The sequence below is a fragment of the Spermophilus citellus genome (assembly GCF_964194105.1).
Source record: "Spermophilus citellus genome assembly, chromosome: 10".
NCBI lineage: Eukaryota > Metazoa > Chordata > Mammalia > Rodentia > Sciuridae > Spermophilus > Spermophilus citellus.
Window position 1 is genome coordinate 133,045,334 of NC_138197.1, and position 15,501 is coordinate 133,060,834.

The 15,501-nt window shown below is 49.6% G+C and overlaps 1 protein-coding gene across 3 annotated transcripts in view; it reads right to left on the reverse strand.

Annotated features, from left to right (window-relative positions):
* Positions 1–15,501, reverse strand: part of LOC308657499 (uncharacterized protein) — an 80,201-nt gene that overhangs the window by 25,367 nt on the left and 39,333 nt on the right. The window contains exons 2-4 of one of the 3 annotated variants that reach the window (XM_081309234.1): positions 13,079–13,190; positions 10,258–10,364; positions 8,405–9,808 (exon numbers count right to left, since the gene is read on the reverse strand). The exons of 1 other annotated variant lie outside the window; for it this stretch is intronic. In XM_081309234.1, the coding sequence (XP_081165360.1) occupies positions 10,288–10,364; positions 13,079–13,190 (189 nt within the window). In that variant the 3' untranslated portion in view covers positions 8,405–9,808; positions 10,258–10,287. One more of the 3 variants, XR_014023950.1, reaches the window with a different exon arrangement.

The window sequence follows — 15,501 nt, forward strand, 5'->3', positions numbered from 1 at the left end:
TCCTGGCTCCTCCCTCTCCCTATGTTCTCCAGCAGGGCGGCTGGATCTCTTACGTGGTAGCTCAGGGGTCCCCAAAGTTCAAAACACCTTTAAGCCTTAAATCATGAATGGGCCAAGTATCCCTCAGGTTTCATTGTACAGGTTAAAGAGAGTCACAGGACAGTGTGTGAAGAGCCACGTGAAGTTGAGTCCTGGGAGGTAGGTCCCCGGGAGCCATCACTGAGACAGTTCACCGCCCAGCAACGATGCCAGTGCCCAGCTGTGTGCCTTGCTGCGCATTCTTACAACCACGCCACCCTCTTCTTCTGCTATTTCCATTGCTAGCTGAAGCAAACGTGCACGCGCGCGTACACACACACACACACACACACACACACCCAGCCAAGTGCATCTCACCCACAAAAATAAACTGTTGTCTCACGCTTAATTTCACAATAATATCAGGCCAAGGATTTTTTTTTTTTTTTTTTTTGGTGGTGAGGGGTACCAGGGATTGAACTCAGGGGCACTAAACCATAGAGCCACATCCCCAGCCCTATTCTGCATTTTGTCTAGAGACCAGGGTCTCAGTGAGTTACTTAGCACCTCAGTTTTGCTGAGGCTGGCTTTGAACTCATGATCCTCCTGCCTCAACCTCCTGAGCTGCTGAGATTACAGGCGTGGGCCACCGCACCCAGCCAGGACAAGGATTTTTCAGGGTTTTTGTAGAGGCTCTGCTGCGGGGCCACATGGCCACGTTACTTTCTGAACCTCAGTCTGCTTTCTGAAGGTAAGAGAAGAGAGCAATGTGAGTTGTCCCCTGCTGACATGGGGGGCTGGATTCAGGACCCCCAGTGGTATCAAGCTCTGGATATCATCTGGATGCCCCCTTCAAATCCACCTCAGTGAATTTCCCATCCTCAGCTTCAACCAACTGTGTGTGGAAGATGTGTTTTGGTTTCAGAGAACTGACCACTGATTTCCCACCTCTTAATAGCATAATAAAAATATCACTTGAAGGATCTTTGAAAAGCTGAGGACATTTTGCACAAGTAAATGTTACTTCAAAAAAAAGTGTCTGGGCTGGGGCCGTAGCTCAGTGGTGCAGCGCTTGCCTGGCATGTGTGAGGCACTGGGTTTGATTGTCAGCACTACATACAAATAAATCAATCAAACAAAGGTATGGTGTCCATCTACAACTAAGGAAAAGAATATTTTTTTTTAAAAGTGTCTGAACATTTTAGCTCTAAATCTTTTTTTTTTAACCCCATTTCTCGGGAAACTCTGGCCATCTGAAAGAATGCTGATTGAAACAGCAGCATGTTCCTGAAACACACAGAACGAGCCCCCAGCCGTGATCTGATGAGCTTCTTCTGTGCGGGTGGCCATTCATTTGGTCCAGCTCTCTTGGGCCATCCACTCCCGAGCGGTGAATCAACTTGCAACTTCAGTCTTGGGTTTGTTCTTGGTCCTGCCGTGGGAACCCAAGATGAGCTCTCTGGGAGCCGCCCGCCATGAGCTGAGCACCCCTCTCAGCCTGGAGCAAGGGGGGCTGCTCTGCCACCGCTCACCCTCTGCTGTGCAACACAAGTGGCCTCCACCGTCACTCAGCCAAGAAGTTTGCTCTGGCCCTGGACTTGGGCAGTACCCAGTGGGATTGAAACCTCATCCCCTGCCTTATTTGGTAAAGAACATTCTATCAAAACTCCTTGTTCGTCCCCCCTCTAAAAATAAAGGGATTCCTGGGCATGCTCTCTTGCCTTCCAGCGTGGATGCTGACCCTTGAGGTGGCACAGCCGTCCTACCCTCGATGTGGAACTTTCTTCTGTGTCCTGTGCTTTCTCGCCGTCCTCTTACTTAACGCCGCGGCCAGCTCTGTTGAGCCCAGTTCACTGGTCAGAGAACTCTGTCTCCAAAGGGGGATTTCATTTTTATTTTTAATAAAACACAGCTCACTGGTGGCTCCTGAGGCGATTACTGGAGGATCACGCTGTTTACAAGTTCGGGTGGAACTGCATTTGGGGCAACAGAACAAAGCGGCTCCTCATCCAGGACAGTTGTTACAGGACTGAGGTCAAACCTCGGGTTAGAGAGTGGACTTCTAGTGGACGCCAGTGAGAATCGTCATGAGATGCCTGTGGGGACAGATGTCATGAGACCGGGAATTATTCTCACCCCAGTTGCCACCCAGAACCTCAGCTTCCTACCCCTGGAAACGTCCAACTCTTGGCGCCTGCTGGAAATGCATATACCTCTTGAGTCTCGGGAACCCTGAAAAATTCTGACGACTTGAAAGACAGGTGTGGAGACAGATGGGTCATGCGCTGACCTTCCGAGGGTCCCTGAGATCCCTGGCTGTCCCGTGGGATGTTTCCTGGTGACAGACCCCGACCACTGCTCTCAAATAAAGCTAAAGCCGGGCAGTAGGAGAGTGAGCCAGTTCAGCCTCTTCGCCTCCCAGCTGGACGTCCAAGGCCCTCCACACTCACCTCCCCTTCCCTCTGTCAGGCTGCTGCCCAGGACTCTAGGCTGGCCTGGGAGTGGCACATGGGTGACAGAAAAACATCCCCCAAGGAACCCAGAGGGAATGGAAATTACTTTTCTCTCCAAGATTCAGATTCTTGGACAATGACACATTAATGACTTCAGAGAACGTCTATACCGTGAGGTCCCAGAGTTCAGGATCGCCCCTCAAATCCCATGTGGAAAGCCAGGCAGTGGTGTGCTGGTAAATACTCAACAACAGGCTCTCTGGGGAACAAGTCCTGACTTAGTGGATGCCAGTTTTCATGGGGTCAATATGCCCACCGTGGCCCACCCAAGTTACCAACCCCACGTGACCGGACAAAGAGAGTGCAGAGAGGCTACCCAGGGGCTCCACACCAGCACACCCCCGAGGTCTGAGAAACAGGACAGGAACATGAATGCACCTCGTAGGCAGAAACCAGATCAATCATATTTCACCCTATTTGAAGGATTGGGGGGAAACAAATGAATGTTGATCATAGAAAAGAACCAAAAGCCAAATGAGCAGTGCCTGCATGGTGACACCCAGGAAGAGGAGCCCCGTCCAGGACTCAGGCTGCCCCTCTCAGGGGCGCACCCATGTGTCTCAGGGCTGGCCGCATCAGGCTGGAAACTTGCCACACTGGCCCCACAACTGAATCCCTCGACATCAGATGGCTTTCTAACCAGAACTTGGCGTCCCTGAACAGTGGGTGTGCCTGTCCAGATGGGAGAAGGTGTGGTCCGACAGGCTCGCACTCTGCTCCCCTGGACCACGTTCTTTCCCACTCGTTGCTAACTGGCCAGCTTCCTCCTCCACCATCTTTAACCATGTGCTCACTGTTGGTGGCTGAGAACCCCAGTACCTGGACAGCCGTCACCTCTGGGCAGGGCGTCCCCTCACCACCACCCCCGGTGCAGCAGGCAGAGGTCCAGGAGGAAGGAGAGCAGCACTCGCTGGCCGCTTCAGCAGGGTCTGCAGTGCTCCAGGTGGGGGGTCTGGGCATGCTGGTCAGATTTTGTGGTTGACCTCGGTAGAAGCTTGGTCAGTCATGGGGACAGAACCTCCCCAAAATACCTTCTCCATCTGGTAACGTCACCTCCTATTTCCAAGAAAACAGGACTGGAATGGGACTGGTCTAGTTCAACGGCACGTGCTTTTCGTCGTCCTCTCTACACCAGAACTGCTTTCTCAGAAAGCGGTCTGTACGATCTGGGTCTTTCCACTGCCCAAAGTCAAGAAAACTGCCATGGCGAGGACCCCCGGCCATGGCACATTTCTCATGAGATCCTCAGGGAGCAGGGGAGGGGACAAGGAAGCCTGGCAGCCAGACTGCCTTCAACATAATATGGGTGACCTGCGCCCTCCTAATGATTAACAGCTTCAAGTTAGACTATGAGTGCACCAGCGTTCCACATGCCCACGATGCTCATGACACAGGGGACACATGACTGAGGCAGAAGTCTGCGCAGCGGGCGGAACAGGAAAGGCAGCAGAAGGCAGCAGACGTACGCTCCCTAGGTTCATATACGCCTGCGACCAGGAAACCATACCATGTCCAGCCACAAAAATGGGATCCTGCTACCCTCCATGTGTGTACAGTATGTCAAAACACACTCTGCTGTCACACAGATCTAAACAGAACACACTTCTTCTAAACAGTGAAAAAAAGACCTGCACGGCAGCGCACGCCTGCAATCCCAGCGACTCGGGGGGCTGAGGCAGGCGGGTTGGGGGTTCAAAGCCAGCCTCAGCAAAAGCAAGGCCCTAAGCAACTCAGTGAGACCCTGTCTCTAAATAAAATATAAAAAGGGCAGGGAATGTGGCTCAGTGGTTAAGCACCCCTGTGTTCAATCCCTGATCCCCCCAAAAAGTGCTATGCATAAGAAGGTGGTTCCAGGTGCTTTCAACACAGACGCCGTGTGGAGACAGAAGGAATGATAACTAGGGGTCAGAAGTTAGAGATCCTCACTGGACCAGTGGATTGCTGCAGCCTGGCCTGTCTCGCCGCTGGCTCAGCTGGTGCCCACGTGAGAATCGCTGTGCTTGAAGGAGTTGGAACAGTCTCAGGTCACCTGACACATAAGCATAGGACAACATTGTAATTCTGTGGGGCTTCTTTAAAAACTCAAAGCACAAAAACCATTGTTAAGTATCTTGGACCGTTTGGGAGCTGGGCATCCTTTTTTGGAAATCCTGGGTCCTGATAGGCAGTGAGCACCTCCAGAGGACTCCAAACCCGAAAAGGTGGCAGATTGTGCTGACAGAGTGTCATTGTCATTTTATATTCTGGGTTTGAGGCTCTTCAAATGTCTTCTGTAGGTTTGTAAGAATAATTTGCAAACTCATAGAAACATTCACCTCATCTCCAAGTCCTAACTCCCTAGATGATTCTGTAGCCTGTGGTTTGGGGGTCCCTGGGCTCCCCTGTGGCCTTTGGGGTGTCCCTGCCCTGCACGGTAAGGAAGCCCTCCCTGGCGCTCTTTAAATGAGCCTTCTTGCTACAGCAGGGGGGAGCTGAATGAAGGCCACTGGGCCCCTCCCCCGCTCCCAGCACCCCTGGCTACTTAAAGGAACAAGGGGAGCTGGGGGTCCCTGGAAAGGGGGCCGGGTGAGGAGCTGGTCGCTCAGGATAACAAAGCTCATGGCCTGCCTGTCCTCTGGTCCTCTGGCTGCCCTGGTCTGTGCAGGGGCTCCCACAGCCAGGGAGCTGGCGTGGTCTCACAACAGCACCCACAGGTTCAGGCTGAAAGCAGCAGGTGAAAAGGTGGCTCCTCAGGGACCGGGAAGCAAGGTTCCCCCATCTTACCTGTTTGTGTGGCAGGTGTTGGGTGACTGTTGATACAGAAATCATGAGGAAGACAAGTTTCTGACCCATAAGATGACAGAGGCATCCCCCGGGTATCTTCTCCTGGTCCCAGGGACATCCCACTTCAGGCCACATTCCCTGTGGTGTGCGAGCGTGCCTCAGTCTGAGCTGCTGTGACAGCCTACCACAGAAAAGTGACCTGAAAAACAGATGCTTATTCCTCACAGTTCCAGAGCTTGGGAGTCCAGGGTCACAAGGCCAGGGTCCCAGGGTCACAAGGCCAGCACATCACATCTGGTGTCTGACGAGAAGCCACTTCCTAGTGTCTAGTCAGCCCCATTCTTGCTGTATCCTCATATAAAAAGAAAAGAGAAGCAAACTCTTTTCATTCTCTGGCTATAAGGACATCGATCCCATTCTGATGGCTTTACCATCAGGATGCCGTTACCTCCCCAAAGCGCCATCTCCTAATGCCATTATTTTGGGGATCAGGGTTTTGACATAGATGGTTTGGGGTGTGAGGGTGCAAATGTTCAATTCATAGCATTTTTTATTCAGCCTTTTAATATACCAAAAATAAATAGATAAAAGAGGTTTCATTTATTTATTTTTGGTACCAGGGATTGAACTCAGGGGCACTCAACCACTGAGCCACATCCCCAGCACTTTTTTGTATTTTATTTAGAGACAGGGTCTCCCTGAGTTGCTTAGGGCCTCACTAAGTTGCTGAGGCTGGCTTTGAACTGGAGATCCTCCTGCCTCAGCCTCCTGAGCCACTGGGATTACTAGCATGCGCCACCACCCCCGGCTTCAAATAGTCAGTTCAGGCCAGGAGTTGTGACAAACTCCTGTAATCTTAGCAATTTAGAAGTCTGAGGCAGGAGGATCACACGTTAAGACCGTATCTCAAAATAAAAAAATAAAATGGGTCGGGGTATGGCTCAGTGGCAGAATGCTTATGGTTTAAATCATGAGTACCACACACACAGAGTCAGCTGGACTCCCCAACTCCAAACGCACAACCAGGTGGTAAATATCCACTTCACCACACTAACCTGTGAAACAAATGCAAGTCTACAACAGATTGAAAGTATCTGCAAAGTATCCCCCAGGAAATTACCACTCTCAAAATGTCTTTTTTTGGGGGGAGGTTGTTGTTGTTTGGTACCAGGATTGAACTCAGGGGCACTCCACAACTGAGCCTCATCCCCAGCCCTATTCTGTATTTATTTAGAGACTGGGTCTCACTGAGTTGCTTAGGGCCTCACTGGTTTTGAACTCGCCATCCTCCTGCCTCAGCCTCCCAGGCCCCTGGGATGACAGGCGTGCATCACCACGCCCTGCTAAAATACTTATATTCTAAGTTAGCAAAAGGAACCAAAAAATCAGCCCTTTTTTTTTATTTTTCAGTTCCTTGATATGTAAATTAGTTGTAAAGAAATGACTATTTGCTGGAGTGAGGGAATGACCAAAAAAGAAGCTGTGATTATGAGAAAAAGGAAGAGCGCCTCCTTGCAGCAGAGAGAAGGAAGGAGCCAGTGAGGGGTTTCTGCTGCAGCAGAAAGGGGAAGGTCGGTTGTCCTGACACTGTCCTGCTGAAAAGGCCTGGGACTCCAAAGTGAAGCAAAGAGCCTTCTCCTAAATGCAGGGCCAGGCTGGTGGGAAAGAAAAGGGAATGATGGGAAGTCAGGAGCAAAGCCCTGGGCCGAGGCCTGCGGGCCTCACTCTCCAACCCTGGGAACAAACGGAGCCTCAGGGCCAGGAGGCAAGGCTAGGGTGAGCACAATGTGGGCCTTTCCATCAGAAACCCTGAGCAGGCAACTAGGAAAAACCCGCCCTATGAAGGGACCAGAAGGAAACAAGTCTGTCTCAGCTTTAACTCCGGGTGGGGGAAAGGCACTCTTGAAAAGTCCTCAAACAGGCTGTGGCTTCCATCAACACTACCTGCCTGATCAGAAAAACTCCAAACTGAGCATTTTTTCCAAAGCAGTCCCAAGAGCCTGACAGCAGCAAACTAAAATCTCCAATCTCAGGCAGGTCCTCAGGGAATTCCCAGTGACAAGAGTTTTAGTGAGACTGAACTGTCAGTGAGAGTGTGGTGCAGGGACACACAGGAAGGTGAGTGCCTGCTTAGCAAGTGCGAGGCCCTGGAGTCAATTCCAGGCACTGGGGGAAAAAAAGGAGGAGGGGAGGCGAGAAAGGGGAGGGGGAGGGGGAAGGGGAAGGGGGAGGGGGAGGAGGAAGGGGAAGGGGAGGGGGAGGAGGAAGGGGAAGGGGGAGGGGGAGGAGGAAGGGGAAGGGGGAGGGGGAGGAGGAAGGGGAAGGGGGAGGGAAGGGGAGGGGAGGGGGAGGGGAGGAGTGGGAGGGGGAGGGGGAGGAGGAAGGGGGAGGGGGAGGAGGAAGGGGAAGGGGGAGGGAAGGGGAGGGGAGGGGGAGGGGAGGAGTGGGAGGGGGAGGGGAGGAGTGGGAGGGGGAGGGGAGGGGAGGGAGGAGGGGGAAGGGGAGAAGGAGGGGGAAGGGGAGGAGGAGGGGGAAGGGGAGGAGGAGGGGGAGGGGGAGGGGGAGGGGAGGGGAGGGAGGAGGGGGAAGGGGAGGAGGAGGGGAAGGGGAGGGAGAAGGGAGGAGAGGGGGAGGGGAGGAGGAGGGGGAGGGGAGGAGGAAGAGGGGGAGGGGAGGGAGGAGGGGGAGGGGAGGAGGAAGAGGGGGAGGGGAGGGAGGAGGGGGAGGAGGGGGAGGGGAGGGAGGAGGGGGAGGGGAGGAGGAAGAGGAATAGCAGCAGTACTAGTTGGGGAGGAGGAAGAAAAGAAGTTGAGAAACAAGGAAGAGTTTCCAGAAGGAAATGAGAGAGGAATAGGGGAGAGATAATCATTGACAATTTTCCAAATTGAATTTAAAAAATGACTTCTCGGGCTGGGGATGTGGCTCAAGCCTGGCATGCGTGCGGCCCGGGTTCGATCCTCAGCACCACATACAAACAAAGATGCTGTGTCCGCCGAGAACTAAAAAATAAATATTAAAAATTCTCTCTCTCCCCCCCCCCTCTCTCTCTCTCTCTCTCTCCTCTCTCTCTCTTTAAAAAAAAAATGAATTCTCAGAGTCTGAATTTCCAGTAAGTTCTAATCTGGATTTTTAAATAATTCATACCTTAAAATATCACTACAAACCTTCAGAAAATGTCCTAAAAAGAAGTCCTAAAAGCAGCTAGTAAGGAAAGAAAAAGTATTTTAAAAGAAATAATAATTAAATTGATAACTGACTTTAAAATTATTTTATTTGTTCTAATTACTTGTATACAATAGTAGAATACATTTACGCACTTTGATATATCATACATAAATGGGGTATGATTTCTCATTTTTCAGATTATACACGTTGTAGAGTCACATCAGTCAGGCGTTTCAAATGTACATAACGTAATAATGTCTGCTTCATTCTACTCTCTTCCTGCCCCATACCCCCGCTTCACTCCCCTCTACCTGAAGTAACTCCATTCTTCCCTAGTGCCCCTCCCCTTATTGTGAATTAGCATCTGCATATCAGATAAAACATCTGGCCTTTGGTTTTGGGGGACTGACTTACTTTACTTAGCATGATACCCTCCAACTCCATCTATTTACCAGCAAATGCCATCATTTTATTCTACTTTCAATCTGAGTAATAGTCCATCTTATGTATATATATTAAGGTATTTTTTTGCCTCCTTTTTCTCCTCCTCCTCCCCCACTCTTCTTTATCCACTCATCTGTTGAAGGCATATAGGTTGGTTCCATAGTTTAGCTGTTGTTAGTTGAGCTGTTGTAAACATGGATGTGGCTGCGTCCCTGTAGTAGGCTGATTTTTAAGTCCTTTGGGTGTAGACTGAGGAGTGGGACAGCTGGGTCAAATGGTGGCTCCATTCCCCGTTTCCCAAGGAGTCTGCACACCGCTTTAGTGTTCTGTAGTTTTCATTGTAGATGTCTCTCACTCCTTTGGTCAGAGTAATTCTCAAGTTTTGTGTTTTTTAAGCTACTGTGAACGGGGTAGTTTTCTCTAATTTCTCTTTCAGTAGATTCATCGCTGATGTATAGGAACACGTTTGATTTACGGTGTTGATTTTATATCCTGCTACTTTGCTGAATTCATTTATGAGTTCTAGAAGTTTTCTGGTGGAATTTTTTTTGGATCTTCTAAATATACTATCATGTCATCAGTAAATAGTGATAGTGGTAGTTCTTCTTTACCTGTTTGTATCCCTTTATTTTCTTTCTTCTGTCTAATTGCTTGGCTAGAGTTTCAAGGACGAGGTTGAATAATTGACAACTGACTTGAGTGGCAATAGTAAAAGCTAAAAACCAGTGGCTTTTCATCTTGAGAGTAAATGATAGCCTAGGATTACATGTACTCTAAAATATCTTCAAGAACAAAATTAAACTAAATGAAAATGAGAAAGTTTATCAGCCACATAGTCCCTCAAAGGAGCAAATAAAGATAACTTGGAGAAGAAGGATAGCAATCAAAAAGGAAAGTTTGAGATGCCCGAAAATAGGTAAGCAAAGAATGACAAATATTGGAGAAATATTAATATGCTAATTACTGTATAAAACAATAACAGAAACACATTAGGGTTTTAGAGAGACCAATAAAAAGAATTCCTAAAACATATACATGTGAGCACACTCACACATGTTGCTTTTCCATACAGGAGTTGTAAATGGATTGTGAAACAAGAAAATACAATAAAGCAGAGAGAAAGCTAAAATATTACCTTTATTATTGACAAAACTAATATTGGAAAATATGACTTATATTTCCAGGAAATTACATTTCCTAATAAGAACCCTAACATGAGGCCAACTTAGGCAGTCACAGACACTTCTGATCTCCACAGTGACACCGTCACCCGTCCTGTACCAGGGACCTGCTCTTCACAAAACTCACCACATGGAGGAAAAGGGTCACATGTTTCCTTCCTGAGAGCTACTCACCCCAAAAAGACAGCAAGATGGCGCGGGCCTCACTTCTTCTGCCAAACCCAGCCATCAGTGTAAGTCGGGGCAGAAAGAGGGTCGAATGTTACATTAGTCAATCTCCCTACACACAGCAAGAAACAGAGGAATACGGAATATGCAAATATTACCCAATTTTGTGTGCTATATATTTTATCACAATAAGAGAAAAATTACTACATTCAAAGTCAGTCACTGATTTTCAAAGTAATAAGGAAGACAGAGAAATTTTTAATTTATTTGCATCTAGTAATACATTAAATCTATAAAGCAAGCATCAAAAGAATTATAAGAAATTCACAAATTAAGCAGTGGATTCAGATTTTAACATACCTTCCTCCCATGACTGATAAGGAAAATCCAATAGAAATTGTATAGATGAAAACCACTTTGTCACTTTTGTGTAAATTTAAAATTGCTCCAAAACTAAAAGTTTATTTTTTAAAATTTATTTATTTTTGTTATGAGGGATTGAATTCGGGGGCACTCGACCACTGAGCCACATCCCCAACCCTATTTTGTTATTTTATTTAGAGACAGGATCTCACTAAGTTGCTTAGCACCTCTCAGTTGCTGAGGCTGGCTTTGAACTCACGATTCTCCTGTCTCAGCCTCCCAAGCTGCTGAGGTTACAAGTGTGCACCATTGTGCCTGGCTAAAAGTCTATGTTTTAAAAGTATATGATACACTCATTAATATCATGGTGTCAACTGGTCATATGGTTTGTGTTTTAAGTAGATTTACTATATACAAGAAAATTTTTCAAAAATCCTACTTGGCTAATTCCATGTACATTAACACAATGTAAGAAGATCACAGGAAAATTGCAAAGGTACCATTGAGTTTCATAAGATGTTTTTATCTAAATAGTCACTTCTGAAAAGTCATCCAGGTGGAGTTTTCTGAATTATCCAAATAAAATAAAAGTCAGTTCTGAGTAATCATCCACATAGGGCTTTCTGAACGAGTAATAAAGCTCAGTGCTTATACATAAGAAAGCCTCAAGAGGCTTCACAATGCGCCCCACCCGGCTTTTCCTTGCCCATCCTGTCCAGCAAACTGATCCACAGCCCTGGGCCTCACCTCCACCCTGGCTGAGCTCTTTTCTCTGCCTAGAATGCCACAGTCCCCTCTCTACCTCCCAGACCACACACCCTCTGGGTCCAGCCTCTGTGCACTCACGGCTTCCTTCATGGTGGAGCAGGCTTTTGCGATAGTTCAAGGTGACAGCAGAGGTAATAAGAAATGGCCTGTGCTATTGGAGTTCTCACAGAACCTGCCAGTTGGGGTGTGGGTGCTCCCTTGGTGGTCTAGCAACCAGGACCCACAGTCCAGCACTGGAGAGGTGGGAACGGAGGGCACACACCCTGGGGAGTGAGCAGCAGCATTTTCACTTTCTGTCCCTGCAGGTTCCTGCTCTGCTGCCCGAGAGCCTACGGCCATCTTCATCTGTAGTAATTTTTCCTTTTTGTTGTGGAAAAACATACGTGATACAAAACTGGCTATTTTAATCATTTTAAGTGCACAGGTATATTCACTCTGCACTGTCACCCCCATTCCTCTCCAGAACTCTTTTATCTTCCCAAACAGAAAGGAAGGATGCTTCTACCAAGAAACACGATTCCACTGGACCAGAGTGGAGACTCCTTGGCCACCTGGGCTCCCCAGGCCTCTGAGTTACGTGGGAGTTACGTGCTGGCTGGTGACCAATGATCACCGCCAAGGGAAACCAGACACTTCTCCACAGCATAGGTGTGGGAGAACACGGGGTTCTCTTGGTGTTGTCACGGCCCGTGGCTAAAGACAGTAGAAACTAAGACAATCCCATGCAGACAGGACTAGCGGCCCAAGACTCTCCAAGAGTGCAGACGTGGGCACCTCCATCTTCAGGACAGGAGCCACAGCCACCACTGTCTTCTGAGGGCAAAGGGAACGCAGAGTGGGCAGTGAGGCAGGCCACTGTGCCAGTGTGGCCACATGGCCAGGAATGGAGACTGCGACTGTGAGGAGGGTTTCTTGTTTTCTCCAGAGAGAGACTTATTTTAAGGAATTGGCTCACATGACTGTGGAAGTTGGCAAGCCCCAAACTCTGCAGGGAGGCTGGGAGGCTGGAGCCCCAGGAAAGAGCTGATGCTCAGCTGGGCTCCCAAGGTGAGCTGCTGGCAGCTCCCTCCTCCTCAGGAGAGGTGTCTTAATCTTAAGGACTTCAAATAACTGAGGGAGGCCCACCCCTGGCATCAGCGTTGCTTAAATTCTGATGATTTAAATTTTCATCTCATTTTTTAAAAAATCTTCACAGCAACATCTGGAGTAGTGTTACCCAGATATCTCTCTGGGTACCATTATCTATGCTGATGCATGAAACTGATCCACACACAACTGGACTGTGGACATGCATAACTCACAGAGAAAGCCAGGAATGCGCTGACAATTCCATGCAGGGACCTGAGAGCAGGATGGGCTCTGTCCCCAGCACCTGGAAATATGGAGATGCCAGTAACCGAGACGAGACCGGGGGGGGGGGGGGGGGGGGAGCACAGCAGGCAGAGTTGCAGAGGAGATTGGGGGTCTGAGCTTTGAAGTCTGAGGTTTAGATGCCCAACTAAAGAAGCCATTCAGGGAACCACGCAGGAAACTCTGGAGCTCTGGGGACAGAATAACAGGAGAGAAAATCTTTTGTGTTTTCTGTGGGCCTTTTGTAAGATTCCCACACAATTCCTAAATTAAAACAAATCCTTTACACCCCACTTTAGGATACGGGAAATAGCTATAATTAAAAGCTGAACCAGATTAACCCACCATGAGCCAAGCTCTGCAGAGGAGGCAGCAGGTTGACACGGGTTTGGATATGAAGGGTGAGCAGGAGCTGCCAGCTGGAGATGCTCACAGGGAGGCCAGCGAGCTGCCTTGGCTGAAAACACGAGAACAACACTGGCTCAAGATGGCCTGGAACAGCGCGCGAGCCGGACGCTCATGACACCACCGCGAAGCGCACAGCCCTCCAGTCCCACGGCTTCTCCTAAAGTGGGACAAGTGATTTCACTGTTCATATCTCTACTACTTCATCTGTTAAAATAGCATCACACTGCCACCCACCCCTGGAGCTGATGTGAGAACTGAATGCCAGGCCGGTGTGGACCCAGTTCACGTGCAGTCTGACTCCCCATTTCCCTACGTCGCCACTGGAGCCTCACAGGCCTGCTCACCCTCATCTAGCACCAGCTCAGAGCAGAGGCCTAGCACTGGGAGCACTCAGCGAGCCCCTGCTGAGCTGCCCTGAGCAGACAAGTGGTGACTTCCTGGGGTATTAAGGCAACTCTCCTGCGCCTGGAGTTACTGTCTGCACTGCCTTCCCTCCTGCTCCCTGCTCTCTCCTCCTTGCGCCCGGGGTCCCCACCCGCCCAGGACGGCACTGCCCAACAACTGCCCGCTTTCTCCCAGGACTCCATGTCTTCAGCCTGTCCCTGTCTTCCCTCTCCCTCTACATTTTAACCTGCTCAGGGTTCCCACAAAAGAAACAGACCCCTCACCCCCACACAACACCTTCCAGCTTTTCCCCAACCTATAAACGTCTGTTCTCAGACGAATATGTGCAAAGCCATCCATACTTACTTTCCACGGTTCCTCTCTTTCCCAATCCACTGCGGAGAGCTGCTGCCCACCCCTCCCTCCTCCAAAATGGCTTTCCCTGGGGCCACTAGTGGCCAGTTATTTTACTAGCTCCAACCATACATCTTGTGTCGTCTTCATCTTGTGTCCTTTTCAGCGACATTCAAGACCCCTACCCACGCCTTCTTTCTTCAAACAGTGGGCTCCACCTCGCTCTCTCCCCGACCTCATGCTGGTCATCCTGTCTCCTGCCCGGCTCCCCACCTCCAGGGACTTTTTAAAATACTTCGCCACAGGACTTCCTCATGAACACACCTTCCACTCTGAGCCCTACCCCCACAAGCCGTCCAGCTCCGTGTCTGCTCATGGAACATGAGGACTCCCAGCTCAAACCCCTGCTTGAACTTGAGGCCCACATGCTGTGTCACAGGCACCCAGACCAGGATGGCAGAAACCGGCTCACTATTGCTCTGCTCCCTCCCCAGACCTGCTCCCCTCCAATGTTCCCTCTCATAAAAGCAGAAAACGGGGGTGGGGGGTGGGGGGTCCACCTTCCTGCCTTGCAAGCCCCCAGTCACTCCTTGGGGTTTGTCAACTCTACCGCCTCAAATCAGACCCACTTCGGTCACAGACGTCCATTCCCTCTACTGTCCACTGTCCTGGCTGAGGGTATGAAGTGATGCCCCATGACCACTGAGAGGATAATCGCAAGCTCTGTGCCCGTAACCTTTGCAGATTTAAACTGTCTCCTTTCAGGGTGATATATCATGGCCATGAGCATGGGAAGTTCTCTGACTTCTGTGAGTCTTCCAAGCAAGTTATGGGACCTGAAGGTGATTGGAAGGCCTCTAGCACACCAGTGAGCACCTTCACCAAGAAGCATGACCACGGTCTTGGATTGAAAGAAATGGGGGATTCTTTTGATTCCTTGTAGGACTAGATAACTCCCCCAAACCCTAGGTTATGCTTTGGTTTGGGGTGCAGGATGAATAAAAAGGGTAGCTGGTAATTAGAAGCTGTCAGAAAGTGGCTTTCACGTGTTGAATATATGCACTCGAGAGCTGAAAGGCACTTGAAAGAACATCTAACTTGAAGTCTCTCCCTGGCAGAGAAGGCACTGGAAGCAAGCCCAGGAATGTAAATGATTTGAGCCAGGTCAGAAGTCTGGTTCCAATGGATCGATTGCTCACTGAATGTCAGGTGCCTGGCACCAGGCCAGATGTGGGGGAAATCAACTCCCTGGACTCAAAGCAGATCATGCAAACATGAGACTCAGACCAGAACAAGCAGCAGAGGTCGCCAAAGTTAGGCTCTGGCCACTTTGCAGGGCGGAATGCGTGAAGGCTGTCCTCCAGCCTGCCACGGGCCAGGCGCCCCACAACGCAGAAGAGGAAGAAGCCATCAACCTCTGATGGGAGTGACGGGGCGGTGAAGGGAGGTCGAGCTTCTGCCCTGACAGTGGGAAGCTGTGCGTGGAGCCCAGGACTCTCACCCTCAGTACAGTGTGGGCACCAGCTTCTGTCACAACGACTGTCAGAGACTCGGGTTACCCTCCACCACACAGACTCACTACCAGGAAAATCCATCTCTTCATTTTAGGAGCATGCCTAAAA